The 15,042-nt window shown below is 38.8% G+C and overlaps 1 protein-coding gene across 1 annotated transcript in view; it reads left to right on the forward strand.

Annotated features, from left to right (window-relative positions):
• The window catches only part of ZBTB10 (zinc finger and BTB domain containing 10), a 27,954-nt gene extending 13,215 nt beyond the window's left edge, over positions 1-14,739 (forward strand). Inside the window, exons 3-5 of the mRNA XM_003640808.6 lie at positions 7,406-7,579; positions 9,660-9,835; positions 11,976-14,739. Coding sequence (XP_003640856.4) covers positions 7,406-7,579; positions 9,660-9,835; positions 11,976-12,281 — 656 coding nt within the window. The 3' untranslated portion in view covers positions 12,282-14,739. The remainder of the gene's footprint in view (positions 1-7,405; positions 7,580-9,659; positions 9,836-11,975) is intronic.
• Positions 14,740-15,042: the final 303 nt, after the last annotated feature.

Raw genomic sequence — 15,042 nt, forward strand, 5'->3', positions numbered from 1 at the left:
GTAACTTGATTACTGTAAAATTTTTGAGTTAAGTAATTTCGTACTTGAAGAAAGCAAGACTGATGAGCTTACCTGGACTTTCTGTCATAAAGAAAACAAATACGGCGTTTGGAAAGGAAGCTTTTTTTCCCAATCTTCGTTCCTGGTACTGTACCCTGATTGAAAGATTACAGTTGTTCAATGAATGTTTGATCTCTCTATTTGCTCCATTTCCTATGTAATAAGGAAGTAAAGGCCCCGTGGATTTTGAAAGACATCTGGAGAGAGTCCAATGACCAGGAGTCTAGCCAACCCAGTAAATTTGCTTCACTTAGGGATGATCCTGAATGCAGGTAGATTCCCACATTCTGGTGGAATGGACAGCTGACCTTATGACTTTAAGGAATGCAATCGAAACACAGGCAATATTTTGAATTATAAGAAATCATCAATCTGAAGTGCTGACGTAGTCTTTCCATTACCTCGGCTATTTAAGAAATGGTGAGGACAGTGGCAGCAACTCCATAAAGAAAAACAGAAGCTGCATATCTTCCAGATTCATTTGGGATATGCAGCTCCGGCTGCATAAGTTATCTGTGCTATTCTTTCAGGTGTATTCCCTCCTGTGCCTCAAAAATGTAGCTCAGTGAGTCAAATCTGATTAATTTTATAACATGTTGAGCAGGGAAAGTGATTTTGATCCAGATTTCTTGGATTTCTTGATCAGATTTCTCTTGGATTTCTGCTGACTTTAATGGAGCGTGTTTAGAATGCAGATTCCTTAATATTAAAAAAAGAAAAAGAAAAAACCCTTTATTTTCTTCCTGATAATGATTATTGTAGAACATAGTCCTTTTTTTCTTTTTTCTTTTATCACAGCTCCCTGATTTCCCACATGTTTCTCTTCATGTGCATATCCCCTCCTAGGTTACATGTATGAAGCTAAAAGTCTGGTAAAGGACTTCTAATAATGACTTTGTCTTCACTGTCACAAAAACAGGAATAAGTTCCTTGTTTAACTTCTAGATTTTCTGCACTGGCAGACCTGTTCAATTCAATGAAACTACTGTAACTCCCTATGAGAGCTTTTACGCTAAAGTGACTTTGTCTCCGAAGAGTTTATAGAAGTATATATTGATCAATTGCTGTTCAGTTTCTTGGCGTTGATGGGCCTTAGGGTTTGATTGGTTGTTCTTTTGTTTTTGTTTCTGTTCTGTTTGGGGGAAAGGATTGGTCAACCTCAGCTTTCATAGGTATGTATAATGGGCTATAAGTTTCAACTAACGTTAAGTTTGACTAGGGAACATTCCTTTCAGCTGTATTTTCAGTTTCTCCTGTTGAGTTCTCCTTGCTGTTCAACCATTCATCCTCCATGCATTGTGAGAATTCAGAAGTTGTATTGTACAGGTCTCAGAGTAATTTCATGGGGTGGAAGAAACTGAGATGGGCAGCATTTCTTTCTTGTGCCGATTTCTGTCAGGCATCAGTAAATACTTACAACCAGAAAGGTGTTTGTATCATAGAAACTTCACACTATGAGTAGAATACTGTTGTATAGCAAGTTCGTATTATTTATTTTTGGAAGATTTTCATGTGTGCTTCTTGTTCGTTTTGTAGATCTGTAAAAATACAGATTTGTACATCTTAGTCTTGTACCTGGCTTTTCTTCAAAGCTCCATGAAAAGACAAAATGCTTCGGTATTCCTGGTCAGGCTTTAGCAAAGTCTGTCTGGAAGGGATGATCCTGAGATACTCATTTTGGTCGAGGATGCTGCTGCTTCTAAGACTGCCTACTACTAGAGAAGCTAACATTAAATAGAAGCATTCTTAAATATTTTCTTAGCATAAAAGGTTGTTCTGACCAAAACAGTCTATGTAGCAGTGGTATCTGTGCTTGTGTCTTTATGTAAGAATAAATACAAGCAGAGACGTGTATGATTTTTTTTGTTTTTCTTGATTTAATTTAATTCTTCCTCGAAGGGCGTAAGAACAATATGTAGCTTATTAAATGGTAACAATAGCAACTCTCGATACCAATGCAGAAAGAACAGCTTTACTGTGTGGAGAGCCCTTGTAGGAGGGCTGAAGTGGGCATAAAGCTGATAACTTGCCTTTTTAACTGGATGCCTTTTCTTCTACATCTCTGCATCAGTACAGCTGAGCACTGGGTGACTGTAGTAACTGAGGAAAAGAACCAAGGGCCCTTGGGGCAGCAAGCTGAATGTGAGTCAGCCATGCATCATAGCAGCAGTGAAGGCTAACCGTATACTGACAGAATTAGCAAGAACGTAGCCAGTGGGCTGGGGGAAGGGATAATTTCCCTGAATTCAGGGCTTGCAAGACCACATTTAAATACTGTACCCAGTTCAGAGCAGCCCAAGATGAGAAAGGTATCATTAAGCTGGAGAGAGTCCAGTGGGTGGGTCCTTAAGGAAATCTGGGAACTGGAGAAATGCTGAGGAGAGGCTGGGGTACAGAATTTATTTAGCATACGTAAGCTGGAGGGGCATATATCTTCAGTCTCTTACCATCTTAAGTGGATCTTACAGAACGCGAATCCAGATACTTGCCCTTCTGCTGTGCACCTCTGAAAAGCATCTGTTGCAGCAAGGGAAATTCTACCTGTACGCAGCCTGTGGACCGTGAAAGCAGTTTTGTTGGAGCAGATTGCTTAGAGGGTTTATGGAATCTCCATCTTCGTAGACATTTAACACTTGGCAAGGTTCAAAGCGAGATATAATCCAGCTTTGAAGTTAGCCTTGCTTTGAGCTGGGTTGAACTAGGTGACCTTCAGAGATTCCTTCTGATCTAAGTTCTTCCTTGAGTCTGTTCCCTGAGATCAGTAGCTCCTCCACAAATAAATGATGTGGATCAGGACAGTCCTTACTAGCTCACGTTTCACTGTTGTAGCCTTTATGGAGAGATCAGCAAGCTAGCTTTATAAGCAGTGACAGTGAATGGCAGACTTTTGAAGGGAGCGTACAATAAATAGATTATTGTTTGGCAGCAGTTGGTGGTTATCTGGCAGAGTTATTTAGTGATTCTGCTTTCGTAGTTAAAGCAGTAAACCAGTTTTCATGAATGAGAAATTGCAAAAAATTACGAGCAATTGAGAGTGGTATTTGGAGCATTAGTAGATTGGATTGGCAAAATATCTTAAGTTTGTCAGAGGGTTCTGTTGCAAGAAGCAGTTCAGAAGTAATCTGCTTTGACCTCTTTTCAGAAGCAAGGTTAAAGAAGTGAGTAATACTCTGGGAATGAACAGTACAATGTATTTTCTTCTCTTCACCTTGCCAGTATGTAGCTCTTGGCAGTGCTGGTTTTTTTCTGTCACATGTTACTTAACATAAGCAACAAATCCAGCTCTAATAGCAAGCCAGATTGTATCAGTAGATTACCAGTGCTCTCCTTACAATCCTTGAAAGCTCTGGCCTAATCGCTTATCTGATCTACTTTCTGTCTTTTTTGAATTGGTCTGAATAAGCAGTCAGTGTCAGTGAAGTTGCAGGGAAAAGCCATATTCCTTTTCCTCCTCTTTTGGCACTGTTTTTAGTGCTTGTAGGTATAAAGAAAACAGAAGCTATTTATTACAGACAGTGATATCTCCTGTGAAGTTTTGTGTCCTTCCATGCACTTTACCTCCATATCCATTTCTGTAACGACCTGTTCAAAGGCTTCTATCATTGATCTTCTCATTGATCTACTTAATCTTCTCCCACCCGATGTCTCCTTTCTTTCCCAGAAGTTCAGCAGAGTTCTGGATGCAGAAAAATCAAAACTGTCAAACTAAGGATGTTTCTGCTCACGTGTTTTCTTTTTGATAACACTCCCCCACCTCTTGCCTTTAAAACTGCAATTCAGTGTCTTAATCTTGATTATCCTTTTGTCTGAGAAGGAGCACGTTTTAAAGTGTAAAGGGCTTTCATAAGTTTTTCTGTTGTGTAAAAACCTACGCAACCACTTAATTGTATTTGGAACTGTCCTAATCTCTTCTCAGACTGACATCTTGCGTTTTAATGCTGATAGTTAATCAGTTTGTGGTGCTTTATTTTATTATTTTGGTTTGTGGCTTGTTGTTTTGGTTTTGTTTCTCTTTTAAACATAGCATTGCAAGTAGAAACCTCTTCTCCATGCATAGTCCAAGTATGGCTGGATGTTGGAGGCTATTTGACATCTGAATTATTAGCTTACACCTGTTCTAGAAATGAACAATGCTGTTGAAAGGTATCCTTAGATTAAGATAAGGTTGTAGACAGATGAACTGGTCTGAAGGTACTGAAGATCATTGCTTCTAATTACTTGCCTTTTTTTTTGTTTTCCTCCCTACTGTCTGTGTTCTCCTGTGTCCCCCTCTCTCTCTGTCTGATCTGCCAGCACAACTGTTCTATGTTGTTGCCCTCAGTCACCTGTCAAAATCATTTGGGTTGTGTTACCTTGACAGGAACAAGTTAGACAGTGACTACAGCTGCAGCTTTCCGGGCAGGTTTGAGAGGTGCTGTAGTGTGGGTGGGGGTAATGGGAGAGACTGATATGAGCCATTGGGTCCTCTAGCATCTTACGCCTAGCTTAGCAACAGTATGGAGCCTGTCTGACTGTAGACTCTGTCCACCTTGGAGAAGCTGCTAGAGGCTAGGCATTGCGTTTCCCATTCACACTCAGTATGTCTTTCCTGTGCGGATGAGCCACTGGACATTCAAAGTGCCTCTCTGTTGTTTTGAAAACATTAGTTATATGTTCTGTCTAGAAAGTAGGCTTTTTAAGTCAACGAATTATTTTCAGAATGGAGTAAGTATTAGGTTTAATTAGGATTTACTTAGTCATTTATTCTGCAGAGACTGAAATGTCTGCAGCAACCTCTTATCTCTTGTGGTATCTGTACCGGTGTTCTTTCATGTTGGAGCAGGTCTTCACATTGGAGGCAGACAGATTTAGTAGCTTTTTATCTGCACTAGACTATATCTTTTAAGTCTCTTTGGCCCTCTGCCGAGTCTTAGACTAAGATCTAGACCTACCCAGGGATTTGAGCTCTTAAGTTTGTTCAAACTTCAGTATCAGTTGCGAGCATAAATGATTCTCATGACATTCAGTGTGTGTTCTCTTAGTTCCAGAAGAACTCTCCAAGCAACAGTGTTATAAATGTGCTTGGCTTGATCGATCTTTACTTATTTGCCAGTCTTTGGCATATGCTTATTTTGAAGGAAGTAAGGTAATATGCCAATACACAGCATATGCGTTACACCTGTGAGTAGTCCAGTCCTCGGTCTGTTGATTTTACAGATAATCCTCTTACAAGGGAGAGGAAAGTGGTTGAAGTACTTCAACTGTAGATCTTCTGTTGTTCAACAAGAGACAGGGCATTTCTGTTGGGGCAGAGGGAGATGGCTTATGGATAAAAGGTCTGATGTTTTAAACTACGGTTTTGTTTTTCTCTGTTAGCTCCCGAAGCCTGCTTTAATTTGGAGGCTTTTGGCCCTGAGGTCATCTTTGCTGTTGCCTAGAGATGTACAACACTGCTTCTTCGCTTCTTGCACGTTACTGAAGGAAGGTTTACTGCTCACCTCGAAGGAATGTTTAGTTGGCATGTCCATAGGGTATCTGTTCTATTGCTTGAGCTGTTGAGCTGGCATTGCAGGAGTATATAGCTTCAAATTAGCATAAGGAGTTCTTGCCTCTTTTGGACATAAGAACTACTGAGTCTGTAGTTTAAAAGTGTTTTATTAAAACGTTGTTCTCAGTACATTTCTTTCAAGTGGAGGGGGACTGAGTCTTCCCTCCCTGTAGCTCCCCTAATTTCTTTCTATACCAAAATAGTTGGGAGGATTAATTAAAATACTGACGTTTCTTTTACTTTGTCCAATCAAGCTCAGCTTGTGAAAAGCTCAGATAGACGGAATAGCTTTATGCTGACTTGGTGGTTTGGCAGTCGCTTTGCTTATCGTTTGCCATTGTGTGAAAGATCTGGTAAAATTCTAGATTTCCTATTTGTTAATTTATTTCCTTTTGAACTGTTATCGTCTCATGTTGCAGCTGCAATTGTTGCTGCCAACTGTAATACCGCTTCAGCCTTAAATATGACTAATGTCTGTGCTTAATACTGTGAAGATATATAATCTGTCCTTTTTTTTCCAGTAAAATTGGAAGTCAGGAGTGTTTCAGTATGCTGCTTTTACCACTAGCTGTATGAAAATGTAGTTTACCCTCTGAGAGAGTTTCCTTTCCTGGAAAAATCCTTGGAACGAGCAGCACAGGGACAAGTGAAAAAGTCTGTGCACTATTAAAACCTACTGTCTCGGGCTTGAGAGTAAAAAATAGATGTACTTGCTGTGCAAAGTCCCTCTCAAGGTTTTTGACAGCGGTGACGTTTGGGAATCCAGTGTGGTGAGGATCTCAGCACCATCCAGACAAATAAAAGGAAATCTGCCAGTTTCCATTGCAGTTTGTTTATTTAACAACTATGTGCCTGTGAGGAAAGTAATGGATTTATGAGTTCATGTTTTCCAGCAAACTCCTGTCTTGGGGACTGGGGGTAAGACTGATTTGCTCTCTTGCCAGAAGAGTCTTTGACCTACAAACATGATTGTCAATTGCCTACTGCAATTTTTGGTGAACTATTTATAGTTCTCTGTTACATGTAATCTGTATTCACTCATGCAGATATTACTTATTACAAAAGTGTAGAATTAAAACAAGTAAAAACCAAGTAAATATCTTTTTCTTTTTAAGGTATTGTTTGTTTCTGACTAATTCTGTTCTTTTATGAGGGGAAAAAGCTACAAAAATCTTACGAACTTCATGAAGAGCTTGTCTAAAGACCAAATGCAGATACACAAACTAGTATTTCAAGCTGGTTTATTCCTAATAATTATGATCTCTTGAATTGATGTGGTTATAGAGTAATGGGGATGATTATTCAAAAAAGGATTTAGATATAGCTGTAGGGATACTTTATAAAAATAAAGGTACGTAAAACACTTTATATACCACCGAGATAGTTTAAAGCAATAAAGAAAATTACACTTCTGGTAGAAAACGTGTACGTATGTACCAACCAGTAGTCTGCTTGTGGTAGACCAGATGAAGTCACTGAACATAGCAGCTCCAAGGAGAAACCACTGGAAAACTTCTTTGCGCTGTCATGATGATAGTGAGTGAATAAATATCCTTACCATAAACGTTCCTGTGGTATGAAAGAGGCTTTGAATGTTTCTCAAGATGGGGAATAAAAATGATGCCGTGGAGAGTAATTCAAAGACCTAATTTCTTTTAAATCAGGAATCCAGCTTTATTCATCTCAATGTCAAATACTGTGGAAAGAGTTTTAATGTTTTAAACTTTTTTTGTCACAGTTCAAGAAAGATAAATAGTTCGAGATACTAACTGACTGATTATAAGCAGGAAAGCTGAAGTAGTACTGTGTCTGTAATAGGGACTTCAAGTGACTTCAAGTATGGACTGCTGCCGGGGACATCAAGTGACTTCAAGTATGGACTGCTGCCGGGTACTTCAAGTGACTTCAAGTATGGACTGCTGCCGGGTACTTCAAGTGACTTCAAGTATGGATTGCTGCCAGAATCTTGGCCAAAAGATGCTTGGGAAAATGGCAAGTATATCTGATGCAGAGCAGGTTGCTTTCTGTTGCTTCTGCTAGAAGTTCTTTAACCTGTGTGTCACTGCTGGTAATATTTGATTAACTTCTATAGTGATTTATTAGATTATGTGTTTACGTTTTCTTTCCCCTTTCCTTTTACCTTTTTGGCTAATGTCAATAAGACTGCTTCTCTGGAGAGACTAAAATGAACTCAAATATATTCTGCTTTCACTCTTCCATATGACTTAACTCTTGTATTGTGCCTGAATATGTAGATACCTGAAGCCTTCAGTGGTCTGACCGTTTGTTGTTGGTTTTTTTTAACCTTCCTTAGTAAGCTAACTGCAGATAAATAGACTTTGGATGCTTAATCAACTTTTTATCTTTATATAAAAATGTGCATCTCATTATTCTCTCTATATAAATAAAAATCACAGTAAATACTTTGAACTCAGTGCAGCTATAACTGAATCCCTCTTCAGTCAGATGGGCGTTGTATAACCTACTGTTTCACAGCTTCTGTGCCTTAACCTATATTCAAGTGAGCAATTATCTGTAATTATTTGATCTGAACGCATTTGGAATGTATCGCAAAAAAATCACATCTAAACCTGCTATTGCTAGGTTCTTAAAATGCCTCATAGTGAACAGAGAACCTTAAGAACTTCTAAGACCAGGCAGTAGTGATGCCTGCTTCTTCTCTGTAACACTTTGAGATATTACTTGTGTATGTGGTTTATTGTGTACTTCAAGTAGTTTTGGTTTTACAAGGCAAGAAGTTGAGGCATCAGAAGGTGAAGTTCACTAGTGAGCAAGAGATTAAAACTGAGGTCTTTTGAGATCTGCCTGCTGTCAAGTTCCTATCTTACAGCCCCGATGTCTGGCTGTCCAGACTCCTGGTGATGTGTATATAAGACTGCAGTTAAAAACCCTACAAGTCAGAAACTGTTTTTTTCCATGTAACCCATTACATGACATGCTGACATGCAACTTGTATGAGTACTCAGACATACCAAGGCACACTTTTGAGTACTAGCAAAATTTAACTTGGACGTCATGATGAGTTTTGAAGCTTTTTAACTGTGAAGCTGGCATCTTACATAGAGGCATGCACATAACGGGCTAGTTTTGTTTTCTTCCTGTCAGCATGATCTTCAGAAGCTCTCATACGTAGTCATGCGGCTTTAGAGCTTTTTGGATGCTCTCTTTGTATATGGTTACAATCATGTTCATAAATTCTTAGCTCACAGTAAGTTCAGTCTACATCCTTTTCTCAAAACCTTTATTTCTGTGTGGCCTCCTTTACAACTGTCACAGAATCCTAAGCTCTTCTGCTTCACGTAGCAAAAAGCAGCTGTAGTAAACCTTGGTTTTGCAGATAACTCTTGAACCAGCTGTGTTGTCCCCAGTCCAAGCAATATAAATAGCTCTCCTCATAAGAAAGAACTGGGATACTGCTACTTCCAGAAGTCTTTTCTGCTCTTGTTTCATCTTCTACACTTAGACTAAATTAGGGCAGAATAACAAGATCTGAACTAATCGCTTCTCTTTTTTAGCTATTTCAGAATCATGTTGTCTCATGCTGTCCTCCTTTTGTCAATGTCAGCATTCATTTTTACTTGGTTATACCTTTTTTAAATTTTGATACTGATTTGTATCTTGGGGTAGGTGGTTCTTGCACGTAGTTCTAAAAAAATATATACTGGGAGAAGGTTTTAACTGTCTAAATGTCACAGAATCCAGGGCAGAGTGGTTCTGATTGTAGTTGACCTCTGTAATGTGGAATACTGCTAACTTGTCACTTACTCACTCTGACTCATGCAGTAATGATTATTTTCAAATAATTGATGTGTACTCCTGTACTTAATGTTCCTTGTTTACAAGTAAGTGTTTTTTCTAGCAAGATCATACATGCTGGACCCACCAGTATTTGTGGTTTTCTGCAGGCAGGCATTGTCCTGATGTGGCTGATGAAAACTCATGTGGGTGCTTTATTGTTTTGGCATTTGCTTATTTTTTTTCACCAGGCAGAACAGACTGAAAAAATCTTTTGTTTCATCGTCTTTTCTACTGATGGCTTGTTTTCTTGTAGGCGATTCCTCTGCTTTAATCATGAACAAGCTGAAGTGTCCACACTGTAATTATGTAGCCAAATACAGAAGAACACTAAAGAGACACTTGCTCATTCACACAGGCGTGAGGTCTTTCAGTTGTGACATCTGTGGGAAGCTGTTTACTCGAAGAGAGCACGTCAAGAGACATTCCTTGGTAGGTAGCATCAATGTGTGTGTGCAATGCGTGTGTACAAGTGGAGTCTTCACCTACATTTGTTGTAGTGTAAATAAATTGGATGAAGATATATACCTATTTATCAACTGACTCTCATTATTTCTGGGAAAATGCAGTATCAAAAAACGCTGAGGGAAAATGTCAAGGTAATTTCATATTGTTGAGAAGATGATGGTATTTCTCCAAGCTGTCATCTTAAAAGTAAAAAGTAAAATATAAAAACAATTCTTATTTTACAACATGTTTTAAACCTGCTTCCTTGTGAAGGTGTTCCTCTAGGTCTCTCTAGCCTCCTTGCAATTGGCTTCGTGTTCCCACATGAGTAGAGAATGCTGCTTGCTTCTGGGTTTTAATCTGAATGAAGTAAAGAGCTGCAAGTCTTCCCAGCTTTCCTTCCTAACCTGTTATCATAAAATACACTTTACGTCAGCCAGTAATATTTTTTAAAGTCATTTAAGAATCCTTTTTTAAAACGATGACTTGAGTCATATAAGAATGTAATTCTAGAAGGTATTGAAGAACAGGAGGGGGTATGACTTTACATGAGTGGATAGTGATAGGACAAGGGGGAATGGTTTTAAACTGAGACAGGGGAGGTTTAAGTTAGATATTAGGAGGAAGTTTTTCACACAGAGGGTGGTGACGCACTGGAACAGGTTGTCCAAGGAGGCTGTGGATGCCCCATCCTGGAGGCATTCAAGGCCAGGCTGGATGTGGCTCTGGGCAGCCTGCTCTGGTGGTTGGCGACCCTGCACATAGCAGGGGGGTTGAAACCAGATGGTGATTGTGGTCCTTTTCAACCCAGGCCATTCTATGATTTTGTGAACATAGTAGTTTTCAGATTTCCTTGAATTGTTCTACATGTAGGCAGGTTAATGTTAATAGTTATGAAGTCAATCTTAGAACCAGTGTTCCTTACCTTCCACTTGAATTCTCTCACCTTAAATATCTTTCCACCAAGAAACTGCTCCATTTCATCCTGGTCTGCTGTTGTTATTTGGTGAAGATACAAGTTCATGAAGGGAGGACATCAGTGGCTGTGTTGCTACCAAATCTCTAGAACCGTGTCCTGTAGCACGTGTAGGTGACGGAGGTGATAACAGCATGGAGCAGTTCTGTGACTCAGTAGAGGAAATGATGTCATTATTGCTTTGGTGGTAGCAGCAATACCCTGTAGGTCTTGTAACAGGACCAGTAGAGTGGTACTTCAGGTTTCTGTCGTGCCGTATCTGACGAGGTCTTGGAGATAAAGATGTTTACTCCAGGAAAGGAGATGAAGTCAAACAAGGTGAAAATCGTTGTAGAGTCAGTTCAGTCCTGTCTTAATCCATTGTGCACTGCAGGTTACAGAATGCCAATTCCTCCCCCACCCCACACAGGGAACATCTAAAGCATTTTGCTTTGTGTGAAACAGTTTGGTAGGAAGTCTAGGTGCTGGAGAAAAATGCATCCTTTATCTGCTGTAGAGATTAAGAAGGACTAAAGTACTTATTTGTATCTTGGCCTAATTTTGTTTTCATCTTCTCTTAGTTACATAGTCTCAAATTCATTCTTCCCTGTTCTTAAAAGCACATCTGCAACTACTTTGTGACACTTGCTTAATTGGCTACCTATTAAGGTTTATTTTCCTCAATTTATTTCACAGTAGTTCAGCTTTGCATGCAGGCTCACACTAAGGAAGAAGGTGAAAATGGAGTGAAAAGATATTGAGCTTCGTTTTGTTTGACTGGCTCGTGGGAGTGGGGAGGTGGAAGAGGAATCTTGCTCTTTCCTTTCCCACAGAATTAAACTCTTGTTTGGTTGTAGAGCTTAATATTGTAAAGGTGATTTTCTAAATGGGCAGCGTGTCTATTATGGTACTGTGTGCAGCATAAACTTATGTTCTCTGTGCCATTCAGTGGCTTTGTCTGAACAGTGAGTTTCCAACAGCTGTGTATTGAACAGGCAGCTGTTTAGCTATCCGCTGAGCAGCAAGGTGGTGGTTGGTTGTGAGAATAGCTCAAGTGGAAATGGATCTCTAGTAGTACTCTTTCTCTGAACAGTATTGAGATAATACAAAATGGGTTTTTTTCTAGTACAGTGTGCTTATTTTCAGCTGTTAATTTTTTTTTCTCCATAGGTGCACAAAAAGGATAAAAAGTATAAATGTATGGTATGCAAGAAGATCTTCATGCTAGCAGCCAGTGTTGGAATACGACACGGATCTCGACGCTATGGAGTTTGTGTAGACTGTGCAGATAAGTCTCAGCCTGGAGGGCAAGAGGGAGCAGACCAGGTGCAGGACACAGATTTCCCTAGGGATGAAGAATATGAAGAAAATGAAGTGGGAGAAGGTGATGAAGAGCTTGGTGATGACGTAGAAGAACAGAATGACCAGTCTCGATGGGATGAATCTGGTGAAGTTTGTATGCCTTTAGATGACTGACGAGAGCATATGACTTCAGGGTGCTGCAGATGGACACTATATGGATTGAATATTTGAATTTTGGACTGAAGGCTTGTGAAATATGGTACAGGCTGGATGGTAGTTAAGTTGCTGTGAAAAATGTAGGGTCAAAGCCTTATAGCAAAAAAAAAAAAAGGATTATTAATTTTTTTATGATATTTGCACAGGACTGTACAGCATACAACCGTTTGGTTGAATTATACAGAGTCCTCACATCTACAGTCAGTTATCAAAAGAAAAATGTATTTTTTATTATTTATAGGATATAGCTACTTGGGTCCTATTCAGATATAGTAACTGTACTTATGTTACACATTCATGTATCTGTTAACATGAATGAAGAAGATTGCAACTTGGTATGGAAGGACAAAGACAGCTTCCCCAAATCCACTCATACTTCTAGTGAACCAGTAATGCTAATCTGGGCTAGTGGGCTTGCTTCCACAAGCATGTCTTTGCCATACAAACATTACCTCTCCCATACGCTGATAGGTGAAAGCCAATTACTTAAATATGCATCATGGATAATGCCAAGAATTTATTGAGATTTGGTTTTAAGAGTTTTGGCTCTAAGCCAGCAGGTGGTACAGGTGATAAGCACTGGAGAAGCTAATAACGGCATTAATTGAGTCTATTGCTTCACAGTTTTGAATTTCCAAGAAAGTTGCTATTGACTTAACAGTTCCAGAGTAGTCTTGCAGGAGAAATGACCGGTTATTAAAGTAATAGACTGATCAGAGCATGGGCTGCTCTTCTGCCACCACTCTGTCAAAAGAGACAGTCATATTAAAAAGTGTCTGTAATAAAGCTTCTTTCCCCCTCTAGGGCTCCCCCCCTTCACATTTTTGACTTCCCTGCTGTATACCTCAGTCCTACGAAATAAAAGTCCAAGGAATGGAGAAAGTGTCATATTAAACAACTTTTTGATATATAATTTCTTGTCCGCTTTTTGGCTAGTTGATGTGATATAAATTGGACACTAGGCTGTTGTGCCCATCGTTCGTCATTTAAAATGAACACAAACTATTTTTTATTCTTTTGTATTTAATGGGATATTGCTAGCATTTAATAGAAACCAGTTACATTTAACTCGTTGACTTAATTTGCTGGATTTTCTTTTTTAAAAAAAGAAAAAGAAAAGAGAACAAAGTCCAAAGCAGAACAACGCTTGGAGTTGTGTACTTTCCAGGACAAAGTGCTCCCTATGCTCTTTATTTCAAATTTTCTATAAGGCATTTAAACTTGAATTTTTGTAGCGATGTGGATTTTTTTTCTTAAGCTTGTAATATTGTACCAATGATTTTCAGGCCTCTTTCGTAGGGAGGGGAGGGCATTACATCTTTCTCTTAAACTCTTGTGTGTTGTCGAGCCGAAGACAAACGAGTTCAGGCAGTCGTCGGAACAATACATCTGATGTGCTGTTATGTCACAGCGAGTAAATATGCAGAGCATTTATCATAACACATAGCTAGGCCAGTGTGACAGTACTGTATAAAAACCAATTGAGGGTCACCATATTCTTCAGCTTTGTTTAATTTTAAAAGGAGTATATTTTTTCCTATTTTATATCAGGTAACTAAATTATGCTAGTTGTGTGGATAACCTTGAACTATGCTTTGATGGACAGAATCTTAATGGTGCTCCATCTGATCCAAGTTGGTATGTATTGAAAGAGACGAGCTTTACTGTTGTCCTTTCCATCAGTAGAACAGTAACATGATGTTAAGACATTGTTTTTGCTGATTGAAGCTGAGATGAGTTTGAACTACAGTTATATGGGAATTAAAATACCTTTTTTTATCATCAGTTTGTTTCATTGGTAGTTCCCACATTATTGTAAGCCTGACAGATGATTAGTTTTCTCGGGGTGGGGAGGGTGGGTGCCTTTTCATTTCTTTTCTCTTTCTTTTTTACACTGAAGAATACATCCTTATTGTTCTATACTGAAACAAGTAATGTGTAATTCTGGTGGGGTCCAAAGTAGAAATTAGTTGGGCAAAGATGATATGAATGAAAAAGTATTTTAAACGTTAAAGTAATGTTCTGCTTTGTGAATATGTAAGTATAGCATAAAGATTTTTCCATCCCATTTATCCCCTTTAAAACCATAGTTTACAATTGGTAGATCTGTCTATATATATAAATATATATATATATATATATATATCTGAAATTCACCTAAATCTGCTTTATTAGAATACTGCTCACTTAATGCTTAGAAACTGGACCTGGCTCTACATTCTCAATGTATCTTCCTTTTTCTGTTGGTTTTTTTTTTGTTTGTTTGTTTGTTTTTTTTCCTTGAGGTATGAACTTATTCTCTTGGAACTGAATCTTCTTTTACTACTTAAATCATTTATGTATATCTGGTAAATTATGACCAAATTTGTTGTTAGACTGCATACAGTAAATTGAAATATACACTTGGTACACTACAGAATTGTTGTGCTTTATTCTGGTTATATTTGGAAAAGGAGGATTTAATAGAAATAGTGTTATTTATAAATATTTGGTTATTAATCACTGGCCTTAATGTTCTGTTGCGTTGTGACAATCATTGTTTCCTTGGTAGCGATGAACTGTCCTTCGATGTTGCGTGTAATTGCTCTTGGTAGGGCTGGAGGGAGAGTGATGACCACTGCAGTGTGATGCTGACTCTTCAGCAGGTGGTGTGAGACATTTAATGACGATCCGATCTTCTCATGCTGGAGAACCAAGTTTGACTGTGATCTGCAGCTCT

This window comes from Gallus gallus, chromosome 2 (assembly GCF_016699485.2).
Source record: "Gallus gallus isolate bGalGal1 chromosome 2, bGalGal1.mat.broiler.GRCg7b, whole genome shotgun sequence".
Taxonomy (NCBI): Eukaryota; Metazoa; Chordata; class Aves; order Galliformes; family Phasianidae; genus Gallus; species Gallus gallus.